Here is a 26,832-nt window from a genome sequence, read left to right on the forward strand (position 1 = left end):
AGCCAGCCCTGTTGTTGTATTGTAGCTTTGAATCCTGAACTTTCTACTGGTAGTCACAGATGACCCCAGAACAATCAATGAAAAGTGTATTTTACACTGAGAAAAGCTCCTAATATACTATGTAGGAAAAATTAAAATATAAACAGCTGTCTAGTTTAAATGTTGAGAATAGCCAATATTAGATATATAGAAACAACTGACATTTTCTCATAAACTGATGTTTTTTTTGTTTGTTTTAAAAATCTAACTGAAAGGCTAATATTTGTACAAGCACCTGACATCTATAAAGAAGAGGCCAGAAGAGAAGACGGCTCACACACAGAACAGAACACCTGAGAGAAATGACCAGAAGGGGGCAGCACAGCACCCTGAAAAAACAACGAGAGGACAGGAGAAAAAAACAGAGAGGGAAAAGAGATAACGTCACTACAGTATCTTGGGTGAAGTTCGGGGCCATGGTGCATTTCATGGTCCCGTCGTTTCTGGCGTCCAGCAACCAGGACAAAAACCAAGTGGAGAAAAGCGGAAGGTAGGTGGGGGCCAGAAAAGCCGTACAAGGCTTAGGAGTGCGGCTTTAGACATTCCCTGCATCCCGTGGAGCTGGGACTGTTCAGTTCTTTGCTGGGCTGGGCTGGGATACCAGAGTTCTGCTGTTGTGCTGGCCTCGGTGGGCCTGTGGTTCCCCTGTGGATGCAGCTGCTGCTGCTGGTTTAGGATGGCTCTCGGGTGGACTCCTAGTGGCCGTCGTGCGTTGTCAGCATTTCCTCGGCCCTCCGGTGCAACTCCAAGGCTGTGACAGTGCAGATGTCCCTGGGGAGTTCGGATTTCCTCCTCATCAATGGGCGCTCTCTACGCTGATCTTTTAGGACCTGCACACATGGAGACAGTGGGACAGAGAGGGATAACATTCAGAACTAATACACACTCCAGAGCACCTTCACAGAGACAAAAACATATCTGCCTTCTCACAATCCCAGCAAACACATACTGTCTGTTCAATGCAATTCTGTGTGATCCAAAAGAATTGCATGGCAGGATAAGTGCCAACATGACCAAGCTTCATAAATCACATTACAAATCGCCGTTAGCTTTAATTTAACTTTGCATCCAACCACATATACATAGTTTCAGCTAAGTGCTTTCAAGCTTCATGAATTCCATTTTTTTAAAGATTTTTTTTTTTTTTATAATATAGTCAAAGACAAGAAAGGAGGGGGATGACATGCAGCAAAGGACAACAGGTCAGAGTCAAACCCGCAGCTGCTGCCTCAAAAAGTAAACCTCTATTCATGGGCTAGCACTGTACCAGGTGAGCTACCCAGGCACCCTCATGGATTCCATTTAAGCATACACCTACTAAAATCTAGAATAAAATGTAAAAATAAGAAATTGGCCCGCAATGATTTTACTGAAGTGATAAGGGATGTCAGACCTAGGAACGCCGTGATATTCACTGCAAGACTATACACGGACACTCCATTCCTTACCTGTGTGGCTTCCTCCGTCATAGCTTTCTTTAGCATGTTGACGTCGTCTAGTAGCGGCCCGTCTGTCTCCATGTCCATTGGACTACCTGAGCCTATCGAGTCAACGTATATCAGAAACTGTAGAGGGGTTGGGGAGGGGGGATGGAGAAAAAGAGGAGGAATGGTTAAAAGTCACCACATAAAAACTAATCTGGTGTGTGCTGGATATGTCCTTTTGACTTTAAATCTTGGATCAACTTTAAGAAATGTTGACTCATTTTGAAACATTTATCTGGAGCCTCTACACACTTCTCCAACTCAGCTTGTTTAGACTGTGATTGGACAAGTGCCACTAAGGCAATCTTGAAACAACTTCAGTCAGTACTGTCTGCAGTATATATTACTCAGTTCAAATGTCTTTGCTCACCTGTGGGTTTGACTTTGCAAGATTCTCAATCTTCAGCCACGCGTCTTCTCTCTCTTTCCACTTGGCTTTCTCTCTGAGACACAGAACAAAAAGCAGACAAAAAGCTTTAAAAAGACACAAAAAAGGGAGAATTTACTCAAAGATACACCAACATTAAATCTATGTTCAAAGGAGTTGGTGGTTAGGTTTACTTTGATGGTTTACTTACCCGCTAAGTCATTCTTTCCATTTCTAATGATGTTCGCATGTTTTCTATGACGTGCAATAAGGCCTAAGAGATGCGGTGTCTAACTTGTGACTTACTTGCTTTTCTCTGCCCTGAACTGCTGGGTGCAGTCATCAAACAGCTTCTGGTTCATCTCCATGAAGAGTTTCAGAGCATTGTAGATCAACCCATGGATTGTCCTGCAGAAAGACAAAGATTACCACGGGTAACTTTATTTACGCACTATATCATCGTGACAACCAGTTATCAGGCGAAGAAACACAGAGACATAGAAAGCCTGTGACTCACTTGTTCCAGTGGGTCTTAGAGTTGCGGTACAGGGATGGGAACATGATGGGCAGGATCTTGGCGGCGTTGTCACTTATTAGGCTCATGATGTACTCATTGTTCCAGTAGTACAGGGCTCGTTCTGCCACCTAAGAGCACACAAGTTTATAACGGGGTTAACGTTTGATGCAAAACACACACAAAACACCATGTACTAAATTCACTTTATACACGTGCTAGGCTGAATGTCAGACCTGAAAGTGTGGGCTGGACACACACTTGGCCAACTGTCTGAAGAGGGGCTCCATGACTTTGACGAACTCTGAAGGCTCAATGACGTCCAGGATCTCCTCCAGTTCATTCAGGAACATCACCTCTTTTGGACTGTGGGTCTTTGGCCAATACTTTAACAAAGCCATTACCGTCTACAAACAAGGACAACAGGATTACTAAAGACAAACAATGTACGAACAGCTGATCTGTCTAACTAATAATATGGATAATGAAGTTCTACAGAAGCTCGCATTCAAACTAAATTTAAACAGACACATATTTAGAGAGATGACGCAGACTATATTTATACTTTGTATATCATTGTAATTGTTGTCCAGGATTGAGAACCGTTAAATCCACTAATGAGATTAAGTTTGTTTTCCTATCTCTTGTAGAGAAATCCTCCGTGGCTAAGCAAGAGAATCTCTCATTGCTTTATTTTTATTAAAAATGATTCAACCAGGCACATGACTACCTGACAAATCCCATTGCAACTGAGCATTATAGGAATATAAAAGGATGATCCAATCAACAATATTCACTACATAACAATAACAAATCCCATTTTACCGGTTCTGTGAGGGTGCTATCCTTCTCTAAGAACTGTACCACACAGTAGGCCAGCTGAAGGAGAGAGACAACATTGTATCACCACAACACTCATAAGGTTTTTTTTTTAATGGCAGAGCAAAGCATTCCGTAGTGTATAAGACTGACAAACCTGTGGGTGATATACACTAAGAGACTTGACTTTGTGTAAAGGCAGCAGAACTTTCAGCAGGAATATTTTGTGCTCTTCTTTCAATGGTAATGCAAAGCCATTGATTATGCTGTGAAGAGAAAGGTGGTCATCAGACAAAATAAGAGCTGGAGTTCATTGAGACTCTAAAGGAAGTCGAGACACAACAGAGACACAGGAGAAAGGCAATACCTGTATGTAGTAATATGACCATTTAATCATTTTACTGCTGAAAACCATCCTGAAGCATGAACATGAGAAAGTTTTACATTTCTTACCTGCCTAATATTTCCAGTAATTCTGCTATTCCATTATGATGTTCAGTCTCATAAATGAACCTGAAAAATAACACAGAGATACATCATGGTGGTACTTTTAAAAACAGCATGTGTTACCAATGTGCCTAAGTCTATGACTCACTCACCTATAAAATATATTATTAATGTGTTTCCTAATGTACGCTCGCAGGCCCAGGAACTTGCCATAAATGCGATGAAGAGTTGTCTTTAGAAAATCTCTTTCCCTGGGGTCTTCACTGTCAAACAGGTCTAAGAGCTGTGCACAAAAGAAAAGGTTAGTGACACACAGATCAATTTCAACTGAGCACAAACACCAAAATCTATGGATGAGAAAGAAAAAGACACTCAAACATCATAAAAATGCATCCACTGCCCTTTATGTCAAACATGCCGAACCCTGCATACAAATGTGTATCCTTATGTGCTCACCTGCATTACAAACTTCTGGTCAATATACTTTTTGGCTATGTTTGGTTGAAAGTCAGGTGACTCTAAGAACCGTAGGAGGAATTCATAGACAAGCTGTGGAGAGAAGAGCCGAGGTTAGACAACATAAAAAGTATCAGCTGTGTGGATGTGTTCAGTTTACAGTGTGTGCGTGTGTGTGCGTGTACGTACCTGTAGATGTGGCCATGCAGCCTCTAGCGTGGGCTCATCTTCCTCTGGGTCAAACTCAGCACCCGTGGGGTTGGATGATGGCGGCAACGTCCTGAACATATTCACAGAAAACTGTGGGAGAGGAGGGTTTATCAGTTTATTTTATAAAAACAATATATACAAAAACAGGAAGTGCCAAATCTTCAATCTTTGGTATCCAAAGGCTGAGCACGACTGAAAAAAGGCATTCAAATCAAGCCATACACTTGGATTTAACATGCAGATTGGGATATCTCTTTCAGTCCGATATCAAATAACAAAAATTAAAGCCAAAGAAAAAAAAAGTCTAAATAACTAAGAGAGACTATACCATTTATGTGAAATACAATATGGCTGCAGTCCACAGTTAGCTCACTTAAAAAATAACATGAAAGAAAAACCTGACACAAGTTAATTGTGGCTTTCTGCCAGTGCTGGTGGACAGATTCTATCTGTGGTCTACAGAGGACAGTCTCTAGAGTAACTGAATGGACACACTGGAAGTAGTGGCCTTTTTGTCCTCACCATTTACACACGCGGTTCAAAAGGTGATTAGTGTGTATATTTGTAAACGCACCCTTTTTTTTTACCCACAATGCCCATTACCTACAATGACCTTTTTATGCTGCATTTAGCCAAACATTTTCCCCAGAGTGAAGAAATAACAGTTGCTATTTTTGCCCAACCCTAGTAACATTAACTCGGCATGCTAAGTTTGTCTACTCTACTTACCACTTTTGCTTCCAAAACACACCTGACAGCTGAAAAAATTAACCTGACGTGGCAACTCACAAATCCATCCGCCACAATATTGGACAATCAGTCCATTACAATCAGTAACCTGTCCCACAATATTACAACAAATAACCATAAGGGTTGTTGGGGGAGTTGACTGCAAAGTACTAAAGAGGAAAACAAGCCTGTTTGCAACTTTGCCATTTCAAAATGAACTTACAACAGTGAGTATGCTGGCTATTTTACTGCACAGCTGTTAAAACAAACACTGGTACAATGTTATGCAGCCACTGCAAACTGGTTTTTATTAAGGTTTAATTTGCTTTTGAGAAAAAAAAGAAGCTTGCCACTAAAAAAAAACTCAACCCAAAATGACTTCTAGTTCTCCACTTATTGCTGTTCCAAAAGTCAACAAGACTGTTTGAGAAATGAAGTTTAGCTGTTGGTAATCCATCCTCACAATCTGCCTTCAAGATTTTAAATGAGAAAATTTTGTATTTTCTTAATGATAAAGAATAAATGGAAGTTTGTATTGGTGGTTAAATATTCCTTTGTGTGTTTGTCTGAGATATCAGGCTTTTTCACTTGCAATACCACCTCCCAAACTGGGAAGCATGCATCCATTTCCCTTCACAGTCTACTCTCACTTTCAAGCCAACACGCTTAGAACGATCTCACTAGAGTACAGTCAACCAGCGGTCAAACACACCTCACCCGCCATCATGTTATATATTCTTAGTAGAAACCATGCCTTATTTCCCCCTAGAGTACGGGACTAATGGAACAACTACTGTTGTGTCATTCAAAAGGTCTGCCTAAGTATTGTTCTAAAGCTCCACCACTGAGGCATCAAACATACCCTGAAAGTAACAAGGGCTTTCGGAGGAAATCATCTGTACATCCTTAACATATCAATACACTTTGTATGGCCCAAAAAAAAGGAGTTTGTCGTGTTAATCTCCATACTTTGATGATGAAAGCCATTAGTGGACTTCAAAGAGTCCTTGTCTTTAAGGGGGCAGAGGAAAGGGGCTGATGGGAATAAGAGTATATTTTCATGCAGATGTGGAAGCTCTGTTGCATTTTCTGCAGCACTGATCAAATGAAGCCACGACAAGGAGGATGGGGGTACATTTGCACCTTGATTATCTGCTATCTGTTTATCATGTTGCATTGAGGCAGGGCTTTCATTAAAATCAAAGGCTTTTAAATTTGGCTTGGGAAAGCAAACCAGATCCGGGCCACAATCTCAGAGGAACACATTTCTCAAAAAAATAAACAGTGGGAGGAACACTGACTACAGCCCAACTGAATACACAGGTTCAGCACGGCAGAGGATGGAGCTCCAGACAATCTAGCTAGACATCTTTTTTAAAACACCACTAAGTGACCAGTTGAGGGAAGTGAAATTAATGGAACACTTAATGGTACCAATTGTTTTAAGAAAAGAAGTTCAGGTGAGTTTATGTCACATATCTATTGGTTCAAACTGCGGTCAGAGATGCTAATGTGAGTTTCCTATAACTCAGTGAGGAGCCAAAAATAAGACTAAATGAGTCTGTAACTAGTGAGTATTGCTGGAAGGGCAATAGAATCCGCAGAACATTCTCCTCCCATGGGGCAAAAATAGTCCTCATTAAAAAAAGATCCAGGGTCCTTACCAATAGCAGACCCTTATACAGAGGTTAATGGGATATGTAAGCAATAGCTTCATTTTACCGAGTCAGATGGCTCTTCAAGGACACACGCCTTTAGTGATTTACAGACAATGAAAGAAAATCCTTCTCACCTCAGACATGACAACTCAGGAACACGCAACTGTCACTCTTAAACCTGAGGACCTACTGTTCTGCTACACTGCACTATAGCCATGAGTATGGCACGATTCGTATTAAGGCCATAATCAACCCGACAAACCAACCAGATAATTGGCCGTCGGACAGTCTGGCGAGGTCGGGGATTCGAGTCTGTTTGGCGTGTTCCGTGCCGTCGTCCATTGGAGGGGCAGTCGTCCTTTATTTTTGGCCGACCTGACATGCTCGGATGGAAGGCGGGCACTGCCGACAGTCAGACTTAAATGACCAATCTGATTGGTGGCGTGCTAACCCGGAAATGACGAGTGGTGTGAGCGTGACTAGAGTCTTTCAAAATCTGACGAAAGTCTTTTAAACTGACCTTTGTTGATCTGAAATGAAGACAGATTCAGCAGCCGCGTGGGCTATCTCTCGCTTAAAAAGGGTTTTAGTAAACACTTTGTTTTAGTAACACATGAGATCGTATTCTGAACAAGCCGCCATGACAGAAACCAGACCCACGTGACACATTCGTCCAACCAGCTGACGTCAGCAGTCAGCATCACTTCCGTGTGTTCTGAGTCACTTTTTTTGGCCAACTCGGGTCAGCCGGTGGGTAGGTGGTTCATGGCCTTTATAGACATTAATAATATGGATTAGGGTTAACCCGGCAGGATATGCTCATGACAACCTGTTGCTTTACCCCCCAAAATACTCAACGCATAATACAGCCATGCTGTGATCATTTACAAAATAAAGTTGATTGAAAAACCCAATCTCTCTCTTATTAAAGATCCTACATGTAATATATAATGTAACTGAAAATAAACTCTTCTGCAAAGTCCAACTAACTAAATATATATCGAATCTCACATCTGCCAGAAACATTCCCTTTAGTACAATACTTAGTTTTGTAGCAGCAAACTGTAGCAGTTACACAATTTCTTGTAACTTTCAACTCACTAATCTGAAACTCACCAACCTGCAACAGTAGCTTAAAAACAACATTCATCCTGTCTCAGCGCAGAAAAGGCCACAGTGTGGAGGAAATGAAAATACCACATTCTTTGACTGCAAAACAAGCAACTGCTTTGCCTTCTGTGCAGGAACATTTAGTCTGGAGTTGAATAATGTACAGTCCTCATATAGCTAACCTGAGTATGTTCACATTTTAAATAAATCACGTTTTCTGGTAAGAACGATTAACTTCATGTGAGTGTCAATGACATATCCAAGTCTGTTTATACTGACCATGTGAACCACCTCTGGGTAGATGGGTTCGGTGATGACATTCCTGTTGTGGGTGATGTACTCCACCATCTCGCTTATTGCCGCCCGTTTCACCTCCTTCCATTTCAGGTCACTCAGTGGGTCGGAGACAAAATCAAAGAGGACGCAACACTGCCGCAACTTCTGAATGAACAGCTTCTCCTGCTCTGCAGGGGGAACGTCTACAAGACACAAATGGAAGGACAGTGATTTAACAGATCTGCCATTGTGTGTGAAGTTCTCACCTTTAACAAAAAAAGAACAGGAACTCCAAGGATTCCAGATCTTAACACTGTATTTAAGAAACTGTCCCTCATACTCACAGGGCAATCACAGAACAGCATATTACTATCGCATAGAACCATGTTTTATCCCACTATCATCATGGAGAAAAGAACAAGTCAGATGCTTGATTAAATTCATCCAAAACAAAATGATGCAGGAAAAAGGTAAATGTTAGACATAACAGATTGTAGAAAAATGGTCAAAAACGTTGCTGACAGTTGAATGTTTAGGAAAACAAATGCATAATGCTGCAGCACCTGACACTATATACAGACTGCATGAGTAGTCTTTGTTAATCACTGTTGCACATGTGGAGGTAGTGACTTGTATGCTTAAAAGCTTAGTTTGTTACCATGTTAATGGCTACAAAACGTTAATGTTTTCTTTCAAGACGTGAGGAAGGGAGGCAAGTGGAGGAGCTACAGATGCAATTTCAGAGATCTGAGATGTACCTTGTGTCACCACAACTAGATCAATGCTGCAGCAGCAGATCTAATTCTGCCTCCAGGAATACTGATCCACACCTGTTTGTATTATAATCATTAACCAGCCATTTAAAAAACATCACATGTTTTTGTAGCTACAGCACACTCACAATGAGCCAATCTCCATTCTGTGCCAGTGTTCAATGCATTATCACCATACAACAGCTGAGTGACTCTCTCTCTCTCTTAATCAACATAATATGCAATCAAATAAACATTACTATAAAATAAGAATAACTAAAATAATAACTGCACATAAATGCTCATGTTAATGTATAATCAAGTCTTTCAGCAACCCCTCAAATACTCTGGGACTATGCCAGAAGCTTGTAGCACAAGAGCTAATTGCAGAATCACCGAGGATTTCTGTTCTGCACTTAGGAATTGTTACAAGTCTGCTCCCCGAGGACCTGAAGGGCTTTCCCATCTCATACACCAGAAACACATAATTAGGCCAAATTTTGCTTTATAAACATGTTAAACAAGAACTATGATAAATATACAGGTAACCATTGTAAGGATTAGAAATTAGTCATTACGTGTGCTGTGACTTTGTTTTTTATCATTAACCAAGCCGGACCGTTCTGGATCAAGTGTTACTGTTACGGCTTTTTGGGAACACCAGACAGGAGACTATTACAATCAACAGTCTACCGTATGTATTGCGCTAAGTAGTAGGCCAGCACGATTCAGGGAAAAATACGAATCATGATTTTTTTGCTGAGAATTGATATCATAATTCTCTGCCACGATTTGACAAAACAAAACAAATTGGCACTACTAAACCAAGGTTCTTATAGTTTTGCATTTTTCATTAGTTTTTAATTTGTTTTGACTTTTTGTTTTCAAATTCAGTTTAGTTTTAATTTGTTTTAACAGCGGGTTTGCTAGTTTAGAAAATGCTTAGTTTTAGTTTTTATTGGTTTAGTCTTTTTGTTTTATGGGTTATTAATCAAGGGATTCGAAAAGGTCAGAAATAGCATTGTGTAATAGCTCAACAAAAACATCATACAATTTTAGAAATATGTGCAGTATTCACAATGTATTCAACAGTAACACCAGTACAAACAACGTACATATGGTGATGAGCACACATATGTAAACAGTCAACAAGATGACGTATTGAGTGCAGAATGCGTTTGACGTACCCAGGAGTAAAACCTAAATAGCAAACAGACTAAGGAAGATAGACATCAACAGGTGTTTAGAACTTTGGTAAAGTTGTTCACTTTTTGAAGTCAATCAACTCACACAGTTGTGTAGACATCCCAGTACTATGGATAATTTTAACCAAACAGATTTTTTTTGGCACCTATAGCACATTGGGCATCAGCACAAGCCTGTAAACACAGAGGCCTGAATGAAGAGAAGGGAGAGCATTGGAGCGCTTTAAAACCCGTTTTATACAACTCACAGAAGAAAGTAGCAGTGTTTGTGATGCATTCAGCCCGTAGAATTAAATGAGAAGTCAAAAACAAAAATTGTTAAAAAATTAAATTCTGAACAGGGTGAATCAAGATCATAATTTTTAAACCGATTAGTCGTGCAGGCCTACTAAGTAGTACAGTAAGTTGATATAATATTTACTCTGGGATGATGTCATACTGTAATGGTACATTACAGACCGATTGCACTAAGGGAATAACTGTTTCGCAATAAAACTGACAAAATGTCAGTAGCAGCCTGGAAGAATCTGAAAATGATTTATTGCCAAGTAAGTGACACTTGGTTACTGATTGTTAGTGCATAAATATATTAAACATTAATATGAAATAAACAAACAAATAACAAACAAGTATGTTCATAAGAAACGAACAAACGAGAGAGACAGCTTCTCAAGTCCTTTAACCTCAGTTGGTCAGTGTCCAAAGCTACAAAAACTACTCAGAAACCAAAAAAGAAGTGCAAAGGTTGCCATTCATTTTTCTCCAACATAGAGGCTTAAAACAAAATGTCCCCTCATAAAAATCAGTTATTAGCATTAGTTGGGTCGTAACAACCTGTGATTTATGAGTCAGCTGTGTCTCCCTCACTAACAATCTGTTTGTGTACCATTTGTCACCATGGTGACCACAGGCAGAGATTGGACTTTGGATTAGGGGGTAACCGCTGCTAATCAAAGATGCAGTCAGATTTGTTGAGCCCATCAGCCGCGGCCGAGAGACGTGTCCGCCAAACTGACCTTGTAAAACATGGGTAACACCAGGAAGTCCACACTTTCTAAAACACTCAATAAAAAGGGTAGAAATGCTGGTGTTACTGTTGTTAAAGTACCCATGCTGTGTCATTATATCCACATAAATTAAGCGAAAAAGATTTAACATAGCGGGAATATGGTTTGGTATGCAACAGGTAGAGCCTTAAACACAGCTTTATTTTTATCTTTTAACAACAAATTCTTAAGGACAGTTCAAGATGTTCCTACAGCCACAACACTAGAAAGATTGATCTAATAATTAAACAAAAAAATTAAACCTCGAACAAACTACAGAAGTTTGATTGTATCAGAAACAGTCATGGGGGGGGGGGACAGTCTTCCCCCCAGGAAGCAATTACTCATTTTGTTAAGGTACATTACAGGACACATACGTAACTCATCTTCACATTGAATCACATATACCAGTACTCATGACTCATACGCTCCTCTAAAAACAGAAAAGGGCTTTAGTCTTGCAGACATTTTTCAAGGTAACATTTTTTTATCCATCTTTTGTATAAGGAAGCAGGCGGTACTGTGGCACTGGTACAAACATCAGAGTTGATACTTATTACTTTAATTTCATTACTTGTCACTGAGAAATAAGGCAATTCTAAGAGATGCAGTACCGTAGGTTGTGCACACATCCACACGGGCTGGAACCTGAATCTGGGACTGACAGCCCCAACAACCATACTGTCCCTACACCTCCATACTTCTGAATCACAGTGACACAGCTGGTATGCAACGCACAACGCAAAATACAGCTACCTGTGCATCCTGTAACTCTAACTGTAAACGCTATGTTTCTTTCCTGTAGATTTGCCTATTGATTAATTTTTGGAGCCAGAATGCGTCTGCATTGTATTTCTATAACAGAGCACTCGTAGAAACACATTTACAACTCAAGTTTCCTGGGGGGCGGTGGACGGACAAGGCATCATTACGAGTTGTTTTTTGACTACGCATCAGCCTTAAGGGGTTATGCGGCACAAAACAAGTAGTCGTCCAGACACAACAATTACGGAAAAAAAGTTACGTAAGCAAGTCTGTAAGTAGCTCTGCAGTAACAACATACTTCATTCCCTCTATCCAAACTACTGGCCACAAACAGGATCTAATCAACCGTGTTAAGGGTCAAACAGCTGGCAATTTGCTTCACCCCTTAGCATTGGCTACCAGATCAGTGAGAACCCTAATGGGAATCTGTTTTATGCTTCAACACTGTGTTTATGTAAGACACGAGTATATTCTTTTGTTCGGTTTTCCTTTCTAACAAGCTGCATTTTTAAACTGTGAAGCTACTGCCAATGAGAAATATCATTTTTCTGAGGAAAACTTTGTCCATTACTGTACTATTTCATATATATATATATAAAATACTTTCAAAAAAGTATTCAGACCAGTAATTTTGACACTGAAGAGGAAAGAACATGAGATTAATGTGTTGATGAAAATCTTGTTTTGTTCTCTATACAGTCCTGTACATATATACTTGCAACCCATGTTCTTAATTGAAACTTTTTAAAAATTGCTAGCTTGCTATGCTAACACTAACCGCTAATGTTACATTGCTAATTTGCACAGCAAACAGTCCCACATTTCTCTGACTTCAATGGACTCCATGCATGTCCACGGTTTAAACCATTAGCAGATAATTTCATTTGATATCAGTGCACAACACTACTTGCTTTGGAGACATCGATACTTGCTTTACATATACCGTCCCGTATCACACAGGGACGCAGGAGGACACCCAGCAGCTGATCCACTTTTGGGCTGAAAACGAGCAGAAGTATCTTAAATCATGGGTTCATGTTGTAGCCATTCATTAGTGTATTGGTACTGTATTACTGTAAACATTTGTAATTAATTCCTGTTCATGCACTAGTAAATTGTTGTTTGTTATGATACGGGACACTGATGAAAGAACGGTTACTGGCCAACAGGCATCAGACTGGTCTGGAATATCAGGATAGCTGTAGTTAATTTGTTGGTTTTTGGTCTTGTGGGTCTAGGGGCTAGGGGTAAGGGGTAGGGGTAAGATGGAGAAATGGAATTCAGCCAAAAGGTCCACCAGCTCCTGTTACACAACAGTACTAGGTTTCCCGAACAGGCCTGAAATATTAAAAGACATGCTGTGCGACTTCACACACGGGCCTCTCTGCATGAATGGGGCACTAACCTTTACTCATCTAAATGGCACCAGCATGCACACAGGAAACCGGTCATGGACACAAATGACTCCCAAGTAGATATCTTCAGAAACCACAATGTCTACTGGTGAACATTCAATGAACGGATTAATAAACTGCCGCCAGTGGCAAATACTTTGTACATATGCTGTGTCAATGCATCACCGTCCAACCAATGCATAAGCATGTGGCTACTGGTATGTTCTATTACGGGGCTACAACAACTGCGTGATTTAAACATTGTGAGGCCGTTTTAACACCCACGCAAGTCCCAATGTAACACTAACATCTCCCCTGTACTGGCACATATTAATCAGCTGCATGTTAAGTGTACAATGGTTTTGGAAAAGGATTGATTGCAAAGAAATTAATATATGAACAAACACTTATTCAGAGATACGCTTGGCACTGAGCTAGAGTGAGTGTCTGTTTCCCATGCTCAGCATTTTGCTGTGGGTCTCAACTTCACGGTAGTCGGGTTAGACTGTAACTCAGGGCCTACAGGAGATTCAGCAACAACAGGCAGCGCATTTCCACTTTTCAGCTTACACGTGTGTCAACTGACACAACATACTCATACACAATACAGTACTGATGCGCATGCTGACAACAAGCTTCGACCTCACTTCCTATGACATCAGCAGTCTTGATGGGGGATGGGAGACTCAAAACTAGCACTCCTCACTCTTTTGCCCTCCCTCCCTGACTGAAGCAAAGCTATGCATGTCTTGGCAAAACCCTTCCTCATTGACATCCAAACACAACCCGCCGCTTCCTCTTCCAAAAACACTCATGCAACATACACTAAGGAAGATAAATGCTGAAAGTCTCTTAACTTTTAGAAAAGTCATCTGTCACAAATATTTTCTTTCTACAAAACCCAAATGAGCAGCTGTAGTTGTTTTTGTTTTGTTTTTAAATGGCAACAACATTCTTGCCTATCCCCCCTTGAAACACACAAACACAGAACAGCAGAGGAGTCAAATCTCCTATTCTCACCTCTAAAATGCATGAGGGCCACAGGCTGGAAAGGCCCATTGGAGCTCGGTGCATCCAGAACCATCCCGCTGGCAGTTCTAGTGCATGCCAACATCAGTGAGCTGAGACAGGAGACAGGGGAGAAGAGGGCAGCCCGGGCTAAGGCGAGGAGCCAGCCTCCATTTTAGCACGAACACTCTGAGCAGAAAATGAAGCTCCCCTGCTGCTGGAGGGAACCAGCTAGTTAGTGATGTCATCCCCCAATGCAGCTGCCTGGTTGGCTGGCAGCAATCACATGGGCTGGCTGTCAGTATAAATAAACATGAGTGAAAGGGATTGGCTGGTGGGCTTAGGGGGAAGGGTTAGGACTGTTACTGGGATTGGAGCAAAAGCAGCTACATCTATCAAGAGTTTTAAAGCACACACTACAGATCTGCTGATCAGTTTAGCCCATTCTGTAATTCCAATGCCAGAATAAGGCCATTAAAGACACATTCCTATCAGGGTTATCCTTTCAATATAAGGCATATTTTAAATTGTTCTGAATGTCCGGCATATATTACAGAATTGACAATCAAATTGACCCCGACTCGACTTATGCTCAGAACCCATGCTGTTTTGGGCTCCATCTTAGTCAAGTCATTGTCAAATCAATGTAAGCGTCAATACTAACTAAATGACTTTACTCCCATCTAATGAGTGAAGTTGGGCCCCAGTGGACTTTGTTAGCAAGACTTTGTCTGTAAGCTTTTTGGGTGGGATTTACTTATTATCTGCTCTAGTTGCTCCAAAGTTTTAGATACAGATATGGTAATAATAATAATGGTCCGAAATGTAGTAAAATTGCATAGTTTGAAACCTCGTTTGAAAACCACATTTTCTTGAGAAAGGGCCCCTCAAACACGCCAAATACGTGCACCTGAGTCTTCTACAACCCCAGGGAAAACGCTGCCCATATCGGTTATTTGGAATATTTCGAAATTGACCTGCGTCTGACCCACCTCTCAACCTGAGTCATGAAGCCGTGGTTACTCTTTCAAACACAAAGTCAACCCTGGTTCAACCGTGTTTAAGCCCTTGGTGTGAAAGGGGTATAACACTGTTTGCCAGATAAAAGCCCTTTTTATGTGTCTTGTTTTATGTCTTGTCCCTGTGTGCATGTGTGAAAGTGGTTGCATGACAGATGGCCCTCCAGGAGCACAGCTTGAGCCCAGGTGTACAGAGAAACAGGAAGGCAGGAAGTCTCAATGCGAGCAACACAGGATGTGCATATGCAGAGAGCAGCACTCTCTTTCTCAGCAGCTCTGTGGACAAAACACTGCACTGTAAAGCTGTGCAGGAAAAGGGCAAATCTACAGTGATCCAGACAGCTGAACACACTGAAATCATTCTCACAAACTAAGTGCAATTAAACGCGTCCTTCAAATGCACAATCCTACGTTGCCATATCAGACATTGCTCTCTAAAATCCTGTAACCATTACACCAGTTTAGATAGAAAGGCTGAGTCATATAGTGTACATCCTCTGCACATCCGTCATTAAAACAAAAAATCCCAATGTGTACTGTATGTTGTCATGCTGCAAAGATCGTGGGCATACAGTACATGCACACAGACACACATCACATTTTAAAAAGGGGCACTCCATGAAAAATAGCAAATGAGAGATATTACCGAAAAATGTAATTTCCTGTGCAATCTGACTTTGCTCATTCCTGCGAGGATTAGCATTATATAATTGTATCTGTCCAAAGGAAAACAGTCTACACACACATTTTCTATGTAAAATGTGAAGCTTGAGTAAAGCATGCTAACCTGTATGTTTCTCTTCTGTCAAGTGTCAGTTTACACATCTCGACACATTTAAAATGACTTTGAGCATTCATTTTGATTGTCAAAATTATATAAAGTGACATACAAACTTAATTAATACCACGCACACCTAGTTCACACGTAATATGGTGTCACAGTTCCTCCCTGTGGGTTTGTACTTCTGCTTTGGAAATGCAGGGGGTGTTAGGGTGGTTCAAGTTGAGATGTCGCATTTGGCTCTAGCACCTGACTACTATGGTCTGTTTGCATCTGCTTAGTAAAGGTTCTCATCACCAGTTGAGGAGTGTTGTTTTAGTGTTATAGTGGGTTTGACTGCAGAATAAAAGTTCCTTCTTTCTCCGAGAAAGCTGCAGCTTGATTTTGAGCAACTGGATGATCCCGACTCGAGATCCCACATGTGTATTTGTGCTGATCTTTTAATTAAGGATCATCAGAGATGGGGTAACATAAGCAAACAATTGATTTGACAAAAGATGATGTAAGGGGTGGTGCTTGCAGGGAGAACATCCATGCTTGTTAACTCTAGCAAGGAGCTTACTCTTAAGAAGAAAAAAATCCAACCCTAGGACGTTGATTTTGCTGCGTTTTTCTCCGTAAATAAACTCTCCCAGGTTTTTGACAACCTTATGATAATATTATATAAACATAAACACACACACACACGTATATAATGATTGATTTAGCAGTTTGACAGAACTAATCTGTTCTAGCCAAGACAACGCTAACCACACTTGCTTGTTAAAAAATACTCTCCAAACGCTCCTTTGGCACATGCATTCACGAACTTGAGCATTTTGCCACGTCTTTGCTATTTCTGGCAGTTGCAAGAGAGTGAACTTTTGAGGGATCATGAGTCTGGTCATGGATGGGATGGAGAGTGCGCTTGCTTGTGTTCTTAATTCAGCATTATTAGCAGGAGGTCGGCCTAAAATACACAGTTGAGCGGTTCATTTACAAATCGGCTGATCTTCGATGTCCCGGGTCTCTTTAATAAACCTTTAGGGCTCAAGTCTATTTGGAGAAACAGACCTATCAACACAGCTGAGGCCATTTTAACAGTAGCTGAACATAATGTTCCCCTAAAGTAGTTTTCAATTATAGAAACACAGCTGTTATTAGTATCCTGAATCAATTCTTTTGAAAAGGGATCTGTTCAAATTAGAACAGCCATGTTCATTATGGCTGCTCTCTATTACCATCACGAAAAGACTGAAAATATGAAGGGAAAAACCCTAAAGATTCTCGACTGCAATATAGGCTTTTGGTCCCATTTTGGGACAATGGCAATCACAAATGTTGTACGTGCTAAATGCGAACACCTGTGGCTGCATGACTTTAAGCTGAATACGCTCAATTGAAATCCCCATGAAAAATACTGCCACTAAAACTGTGTTACTTAACTTATGAATATTTCAAGGCTGCTCCTTAAAAATGACTGAGCATGAGAGCAGAGTCATCATTTTTAACCACCGGATTACCGCTGGTGAGTTATGTGTTTTTTTATGTGAGATGATTAACCAGGGAAGTCTCTCTCATGAGGTGTGGGAGTCTTTTCCGGTACCACCTGCAGGATTGATAGAGGAAACCTGCCTTGCTATTTTGCATCCTGCTTTAAGAATCGGTCTGCTATGTTAAAAAATGTATCCACATTCAGTGTCACTTCAAACTTGACTTCCCTCCCAGACACTAAAACTTTAGTTTCTAAGTTTTACCCTTGCGGTTATAAACAAACAAGATAATAACTTGCCTTAAAAAATAAAATAAAGAAGAGATTAACACTAATCATTCTTGTTTAATAGGTTTGACTGTGCTAACATGTAATACTAACACATGTAGGCAACACATAAGCTAACTATGGTAAACTGGCAGTATTAAGCAAACAATAGTACACTCTCTTTCAATAATAAGTGATGTAACTTCTTTAGTAACTGATGTTACGTGGGGATTGTTTCATTTAGCGTTCAAATGAAATCCACTGTGGAAACTATATTTTCATCTTTCTCCGCGGTGGAGAACGTGACTGGAATAAGACAACGGCAGTTAAAATATAATTTCTTCCAAAACATACTGTTGATGGACAAAAATGCCTTTATATTCAAAAACACTAAAAAAAAACTAAAAAAACACTGAAACATTGAAATGTTTGTTTCAGTTAACCAACTATACTACATATCAAATGTTTGATACTCAAACCAGCAGATGGCGACAAACCCTACGAGACAGAGGCTTCACACAGGAAAGTGCCCGATTAAAAAATGTAATTAAAACACATACAGAGGCAACAACTGTTGTTGATCTGTGCTTTTTGGCAAGTATGTTGAAACGAGACCACAACGAAATAAACAGAAACCTTCGGTGCATTAATCTCCTGTATACAAGCTACAGTGAACGTTTATTCTAAACAGTAATTTCTTGATTTATTTTTGGGGTACTTTGGTAGGGCCTTGTATACAAGCCCACCATATCAGGTATTCAACAGGAATCCTTTTTACTGTCATTCTTCCGAATACAAATGCTGGGAAAGTTCAAATGTACTCTAGAGTCACAACATGCATACTCGGGTTCGAGGCGAGCGAATGGGAAAGGCCTGCTTCTGGTCAGGGTTTTTAGTCACGCCTCAACCTTGTGGCTCCGTAGGACAGGCTCTCGGACATGTGTTTCCAGCAGGAGGTGGTGAACACAACTGGAATGAAAACAGTCCAAGCGAGGAGCCTGTTTGGACAGGACTAAGTGATAACATTGACTGAGCCCCTGTGGGATAATGTTTTGCAGAATGTTATCAAAGCTCCCACTGGGGTGTGGGAAGTAAGCAACCTTTATCAGAAAATAAGTTATGCTCAATAGTTTTTTTGACACAGTACAAGGGTGATGGCAAACCATGGTGAAGATACAGGTCTAGTTCATGGTCCAATCAACTCCATTGTGTGTCCATTAATTCAAAACTTCAACAGAAGACTGAATGTTGAACAAACGGCACACAATAACACAACAGCTGCCGTCACCTTAAGTCACAGACAGCAACTCTACTTTGGCCTATTAGCCAAGTCTCTACAGAGAGAAATACCATTTGTAAATTCTCTCTGAAGAGGGATGCCGTCTTTTCCCTAGTGTGTGAAGAAGAGTTTCTAACTTAAAGAGCGAGGAAGAAAAACAAAACAAAAAAAGGGCAGTCTTGTCTTAAGAAGGAATAAAATCATATTAAGGCCTTTATTTTAAGTGGCTTTCTGTATAATTCCCAGACATTAGAAATTTGTATTTTGCATTGATGATAAACTTTTTATGGAATCCCACAGAGTGACTGACCCTTATTATTCTTTCTTACTAACTTACTTAATCTTATTTCCACTATCATCTAAAAAAAAAATCTATTTCCTAAACATGTTTGTGTGCACATGTACTAAATAACCTATAATGCCTTCATAGCCGTTTGTTTTCAGTACGCCAGGTTATATAATATATTGTGCTGATAGAAGGTAGCGGGCAACATTGTTCTGTGTATTCATGCATACACAGAAACATGAATAGATAGTGTGCCCAGAAGCCTAACGGCAGTGCCCACTCCTCGCTTTTCCATCTGGTGCTATGCTGGCACTGAGTTTAGATTTTAAAGTAAACGTCAATATACATCTGCAAAAAAACTGACAATTTCTCTTCTACTAGCAGGGGAAGAGAAAAGAAATAGAAGTATGGTTGCCAGACATTGCTGGTCGCTGGCAACATCCTGAAACACAAGGATCATGGAATTAAAGCTTTATCTCTGGATTACTACTAAATATAGACGCTTGGGTCAAATCCAACGCAAAGTCTATGCCATGTACGTCCTGGTTTTGTTTCCATGTCTTGCTTAATGTTGTCCTCAGCTGGATATTACAGTGAGGACGAGGCAGCACAGGATGTTTGTGATGTTTAAGTTACTGAGTGCTTATGAGTATGCATGTCTGTAAAGATTACAGGGATTTCTTAACCAACCTGTCTAGGAAAATTCTATCCTATGTATGGCTTCTGGGGGATTTCGTCAGTCTTGAATTCAGGATTAGAAACATTTTAAAGCTATTATTTTTGCCCACAAAAAGGCAAATTGCCTACAATTACACAACCAAGTGCAAAACCGTAGGAGTCTGGCCTTAATGCGCTTCTGTGTGTATACATGTAACAAGTCCAAAACCTAAAGCACTAGGTAGCGACCGCACCAGTATTTACCTTTGAATGCAGGCAGTTTCTGCAGCTCCCTGTTGTTGCTCAAGCTGAAACGGGAGGAGCTTTGTCTCTTGTCCTTTTTGACAGGTGTCTGGGAACCTGGCTGCTTCCCCTTTAGCAGCTGAGTGGTGGGAGGAACATTATTGCTAGCCTTCCTGTTAGAGCTCTGCTGAAACAAGAGAATAACCCACATCAGTGACACTGAGGTAACATGTGGTGCGCAGAGTGTGAAAGAGAATGCAAGTACTTCTTTAGGAATCTGAGAAAACTGTGTGACTGCCATGCACTAGACGGGACATTTTAATGATATACTCTATGTCACTATTTACTTTACAAGGCAACGGCTTGCATTATGTAACTACGGTCATAAACCACACTTTACCCAAGTACAGATACTCTCGCATACACAGACACACACACACACATATATATATATAAATATATATATATAAACACACACACACACACTGTATATATGGGGATGCCTCACTGTTAAGTGGAAAAAAACAAACCATTTGGGCTTTTTATCCACTCATTAACCCAACCAGCTGCGTCTCACGCACGCACGCACGCACGCGCGCACGCGCACACACACACACACACACACACACACACACACACACACACACACACACACACACACACACACACACACACACACACACACACACACACACACACACACACACACACACACACACACACACACACACACACACACACACACACACACACACACACACACAGGGGATAGTAGGGCTGGATATAATCCTGGTTTGTGATCAACTGAATGTGGCAGGTTTCTCACAGCTGGTCCCACCTGCCTGCTGGGATCCATTCATTAACACACACCTGATGGCACAAAGCTTACTTCGCCAGCTATGTCGGACTGAGTCACAGGGGAATTATTAAATTCAGTTAAGACGCAGCTAAAGTTGGTTACAGTGTGCAGCACTACAAGACTGAAGCTTAAGAGCTTGGCCACTACCAAGCTGTCTAGTAAAGTGAGAAATAAAGCTGAGCTGGCCTGCTACTGCCACAAACTAGATTACATATTCATGTATTACAAAAATAGGAATTAAAGTATTCTACATGTTGCCTAAATTCATTAAGCCAAAGTAGAAAACATCTGTCATCTACAATTTTTCCAATGTAATGCTTTGAGCCTCCTCGCAGATATTATTGTGAACAGGACAGGAAATGAAGCCTTGAAGGCGGGTGGGGGGGGGGGGGGGTAACAACAGCTTGCAGTTCAGCTATTTCAATTTGACACATGGTTGGGGCAGTGGTAGATCTGCAGCATGGCTGCTGACACGCAAGAGCATCCTGCTAGCTGTTATTGTTTGCTATAATTACCCAGTATGAAACAGCTAGGAGGCTGAAACCAGAGTTGGTGGGGGGAAAAGAAGGTTCACAGGGGTTGGAAGATATATCTAGTAGGGGTGGGAAAAATAATTAATTCTTAGACGCATCTTAATTCTCTCTAAAACGATTTGATGCAGATAAGTTAATAATCGATTTAAAAAATATATATATATATACACACTACCGATTTGGGATCACTTAGAAATTTCCATACCACTCCATTATAGACAGAATACCAGCTGATCTGCATTGCCCATTATCAGCAACCAATGTTCCAAAGGCTCGTTCTGTTTACTAATCTGATATCCTTTAAACAAACTAACTAGAAAAACATTGTAGAACCCTTTTGCAATTGTGTAAGCACATAATGTAATCTGAAAACTGCTGCCCTGATTACAAAAACAAGAAAACTGATCTCTGGTATTCTGTTTACAATGGAGTGCAATGGAAATTTCTAAGTGACCCCAAACTTTTGACCAGTAGTGTATATGTGTATATATATATATATATATACTGTGTATATATATATATATATGTACACAATATATATTTACAAATCAGAAACAGAGAGACTGAAAGGGAATGGGATAATGGACAACTTAAGAGTTTAGGCAAGAGTGCAGGAAAAAACACAAAAAAATGGCCAGACGGAAGGAAGAAAATTAAATGTTGTATATACAGACATGATCTAATAAGACATGCATAAAATAATTAGGCAAAACACATAAAGCCCGTTCATCTGATTTATTACATCTGACCACCTTATGTTTCATGTTCTAAGAAGCCAATTCTCCACCTTTAAACATGACTGAGCTTCAGACATGGAAGATTACTGTGAGAGAAGGTGACTTTCTCAAGCATGTTTAAAGCTGATTTATATGTATGTTATTAAAAACCATGCATGGAAATGTCCATGAAAAAAAATGCATCAATAAATCGGTTTAGAATCGAATTGTTGGCCTCTGAATCTAATCGTGAGGTGCCAAGAGATTCCCACCCCTAATATCTAAATTCTTCGTTACTAATTGGCATTAAGGCGAAAAGTAGAAATAGCATTTTTTGGCCAATGCATTAAAGTGACATTTGCAGTAAAAATATTCCCAGTCTTGGGTGCCTGGTTAGCTCATCTGGTAGAACGGAAGCTCATAGACAGGGCCTCAGTCCTTGATGCAGTGGCTCGGGGTTTAAGTCTGACCTGTGGCCATTTGCTGCATGTGTTCTCCCTCTCCCCCCCCCCCCCCCCCCCCCCCCCCCCCCCCTTTACCGTCTACAGCTGTCCTGTCTATTAAAAAAAGGCTAAAATAGCCACAAAAAATAAATTTTTAAAAATTAAAAATTCCCAGTCTTAAGTGGGTTTTTACAATATTACTGTAAAACAAAGTGGACTGTGTATTACAGCAACCTTTTAATATTAGCAGGTGGCCAACAGCCATTACAATATGAATATTGAATGTCTAGTTAAGAGGAGAATCAGGTTTTCCTGCACAAACAGATGTCAGCTGTCATAACAGCCCTAAAAAGAGTGCATCAAGGTTTTCTCCTTCCTGTGAAAAGAAAAGTGACCAGCAAAAAGAAGGAAGGTGAATTCTCTCCATAATGGTTCACTGATGTTTATATGTGGTGATTGCAGAGGTCATGAAATAAGTCTGACTGGACCACTTTTGTTTGTTGAATTTGTTAACAGAAGCATTTTATCTTGGAAAAATCATGATAATATTGTTTGAAACTGAACGGTGCACCTGTTCCCAAAACATTTTACATACGTGGCAATGCAGTGCAATAATGTGATGCAATGATTCACACCAGATGCCAACACAATGCAGTTTAACTGTTTGTAATGTGGGCTAAAAGCACCCCTTTGGCTTTTCCAGATGTGACCCATCCAGATGCAAACAAAAAAAGTAAATTTGTTTGTTTGTTTCATTATAAATCTTGACTGGTTACATAGATTGGTGAATAAGCTTTTGATACAAGAAGAGTCCACTCACTTCTGTTTTCATCTCTAAGGCCCCAGTTCTGTAGAGTGTTGTCCTTTTCCTTTTGACTTAAAAATTACTAGTCATTTTTCTACAAAATGTAGACACTTTATCTTGTAATATTGAGAAAATAACTCACAATTTTGAAAAAATATCTCGTAATTCTGAGTTCCCATCTCGTAATTCTGAGAAGAGTTTTGTAATAATGAGATAATCTGAAATACCTGGAAGGCGGCATGTCTACTTGTCAGTAGGCCACGGCTCAGTGATCAACTGTACCACAAAGAGGTAACATTCAGATGGGTTAAGTTAGCTAGTTAGTGATACTTCTAATGTAACGATATAGTATTAGATAGTGGACATGTCGTTGCAGAAACACTAAAATGTCCAACAGATCTGAATGGGCTTTCCACTGGAACAACCGCAAAGTGCTTTGGGGCCTGCACAAAGACAAACTGATAACATTCCCATCTATACTACTTAAAGATATTAGCATCTCCCAATGTCTCAAACCAAAATAAGAACAGATTAAACTAAACGGGTAAAACATATGCCTATTTGCTTCCAAGGCATCAGCTGGCCTGAAAGCTTCACACAAAAGAGCTGTTTTCTGTTGTGAAAATGCATTCATCTCATAATTACGACATCTCTTCTCAAAATTACGAGATAGGATCTCGTAATTACGAGATCTTTTCTCAAAATAATGAGTTACTTTCTCAATATTATGAGATGAGGAGTCTACATGTGAACGTAATATGCTTCCGTATTAGATTGCTTTTTTATGAAGTGTTGCTTTCTTTATTAAACAGAGATTTATTTCATAGCCTATAGACATAAAAGTATGATAAAAGTGAAGTGCTTTTTAGCTTCCTTTGAACTATACTGATTGCCTCAGGTTGTGATGCGTCATATAAAAGTAATGACAATAGGATCCAACTAGGTGACACATACTGCTAGCGAACTTGCTTATATGGCTAGCTACATTATTCTGATGATATTATGGGTGGCAAGGAAAGTATTAGGAAGGCTTTTACAAAGACAGTATATTCATATCTAATAAAAGCTTTTTTAGGATTTGTTCAAGTATACTATGACTAGTAAGCAATCCAAATAGTGGGGGACATTGGTAACTCAACTGATTGGCTGGCCCCTAAACTAATGTCATCTACACGCACCAGATTACCAACAAACAGCAGCATATGTCAAACAAAAGTCTTGCATATGAACGCTCAACAGAATACAAAGGACAGTAATGCACTCTGATAATGCGGTGGTTGAGTTTTGTGTCAAATATAATGCAGTCCATTTTCAAACTGTTAACATTATATAAGTATCCTGACTTCCAGGAAGAGTTTCTAGTAAAGTGTCCTGGGTTAACTTAACATTACCTCATGCTCTGAATTATCTTGTCCTCCACTCTTTCCCACTTTACCAGACTTAGATGACTCCTGAAAGAAAAAGTATAAGTACTTAAGTCAACAGCAAATACGTAGGTTGACAACATCAGTAAGCAGTCTATCAGTAAATGCCGTCATACAAAAAACCCTAGCTAAATATAGCATGCCTGCCACCCAGTCTCCCACTCAGGTTTGGATACAGTGGCAAGTCGTCTGCTAGCTAACGTTAACTGAAATAAAATAGCATTCACACGACCCCGGCTTTTAGCTTTTCTCTAACCCTAACACACACACACACACACGCGCGCGCGCGCACAAACACAAACACACACACAACTATCTTTGTAGGGACCAGTCATTGACATAATGCGTTCCTTAGCCCCTTATCCTAACCTTAACCATCACAACTAAATGCCAAACCATAACCCTTAACCTTCCCTAATTCTAACCCTAACCCTAAAACAACGTCTTAACCCTTAAACAGCCTTTTAAAGTCGTGGGGTCTGGCATTTTGACCCCACAAAGCTGTCCGGACCCCACAAGTATACTGGATTCCCGGTTTCTGGACCCCTCGAATATAGTGAAACGAGAACACACACACACACACACACACACACACACACACACACACACAAGCACACAAGCATAAATGCAATAAAAGCATAATATCTCACCACTGGATAACGGGTCTTTATTTGAATAAGGCAACACAAGCGCTAGTGCTAACATGTTGGCAAAAAGGGGCTTAGCTGGTGCGGTGTGCAGGTCTGCTAACGTTAACGTATGTTATGTGACACAGCGCTGAAAGCTAACGTTATATTAACTGTCTTGTTATAAGGCTGGTTTATCGATAAATAACACTGAAAAGCAGCTCATGTAAACTTTATTTCCAACTCACCTTGTCTTTTTTCGTTTTATTCGGCATTGTAGAAGCGTAGCCGCCCTTGCTCCCCTCTCGGATACTCCACAACCAAAACCCTTGACAACTCTCAGGGCACTAAACTGAAAGGCGGTTCAGCCTGTGTTCGCCCTGTGATTGGCTGCTGTCTGTCAGCTGACTCCAACGTCTGGATCGTCTGGATCGTCAGAATGACAAGCAAGATATGTAGGGCACATATACTGTAGGCTATGTTATAGAGTTTTTGGTAGGGCAGCGGGAGCCCCCTATCGGTGACAGCTGGGCTATGACAACACATGAGACAGCAGGTTTGATCCTCATCATGTTCTCATCGATGCATCCATGACTGGCATAGAACGTACTGTACAGGCCCATGTTTTTGTCACTTTCAGATCCCCATAGTTCCAGTAATCTTTTTTAAGTTGAGTTACATGTTGTATACACTTAATGTAAATCTCCCAATTTAAATTAATGTTGTAAACAAAAGCAATTTTTAAACTTAGTTTCATTACTTTCTTTTTACAGCAAAATTGCAAACATCCCTGTACCACACAATTTGAAAGACTATTTCAATAGCTTGCCTTCACTGAATGCAGCAGCTGGCATCTTTGGCGTTGTATTACTGCCACCTATTGGAACTGTACTGTGTCTTGCACCTCCCTGAATTGTATTCATTAATTCTAATTTTCTTTTTTGTCTGTAATGGAGCATTTTCACAGAACACATTTTTGTGTCATGACAGTGAAACGTTGCGACAGGTGTAAATCATCAAATAAATGATTTCCTCAAGTGTGCAAGCTGGCTTACTGTGTAATTTAGCAGAGCATCAGTAAGGTTATTTGTAACACTTCGGCTTTTTCTGCTATGAAAAGCCAAAATGTGTGCTGTCCTTGAAA

The 26,832-nt window shown here is 40.3% G+C and overlaps 1 protein-coding gene across 3 annotated transcripts; it reads right to left on the reverse strand.

Annotated features, from left to right (window-relative positions):
* Window positions 1-233: 233 nt before the first annotated feature.
* ppp2r5cb (protein phosphatase 2, regulatory subunit B', gamma b) lies at window positions 234-26,064 on the reverse strand. Of its 3 annotated transcripts, none has more exons than XM_034900975.1 (16): window positions 25,937-26,052; window positions 25,030-25,089; window positions 20,304-20,469; window positions 8,113-8,312; window positions 4,316-4,426; window positions 4,127-4,219; window positions 3,823-3,953; window positions 3,677-3,736; window positions 3,381-3,489; window positions 3,230-3,283; window positions 2,641-2,811; window positions 2,408-2,535; window positions 2,197-2,298; window positions 1,894-1,966; window positions 1,488-1,604; window positions 234-869 (listed from the first exon to the last, which is right to left on the reverse strand). In XM_034900975.1, the coding sequence occupies exons 1-16, from the start codon at window positions 25,961-25,963 to the stop codon at window positions 735-737; spliced, it is 1,737 nt and encodes a 578-aa protein (XP_034756866.1). In that variant the 5' UTR covers window positions 25,964-26,052; the 3' UTR covers window positions 234-734. The 3 variants fall into 3 exon arrangements, with proteins under 3 accessions (XP_034756866.1, XP_034756867.1, XP_034756868.1); XM_034900976.1 differs by having other exon boundaries at window positions 629-869; window positions 20,304-20,466; window positions 25,937-26,064; XM_034900977.1 differs by lacking the exons at window positions 20,304-20,469; window positions 25,030-25,089; window positions 25,937-26,052 and adding an exon at window positions 14,292-14,539 and having other exon boundaries at window positions 629-869.
* Window positions 26,065-26,832: the final 768 nt, after the last annotated feature.

The sequence above is a fragment of the Etheostoma cragini genome, chromosome 18 (assembly GCF_013103735.1).
Source record: "Etheostoma cragini isolate CJK2018 chromosome 18, CSU_Ecrag_1.0, whole genome shotgun sequence".
In the NCBI taxonomy this organism is placed as follows: Eukaryota; Metazoa; Chordata; class Actinopteri; order Perciformes; family Percidae; genus Etheostoma; species Etheostoma cragini.

Coding starts and splice junctions, on each gene's coding strand:
- ppp2r5cb (XM_034900975.1), bottom strand. CDS start 25,963: ATGCCGAATAAAACGAAAAAAGACAAG. Junction 3,490..3,676: donor TTACTGGAAATATTAGGCAG/GTAAGAAATGTA, acceptor TTCTCTTCACAG/CATAATCAATGGCTTTGCAT. Junction 2,299..2,407: donor TCTAAGACCCACTGGAACAA/GTGAGTCACAGG, acceptor GTCTTTCTGCAG/GACAATCCATGGGTTGATCT.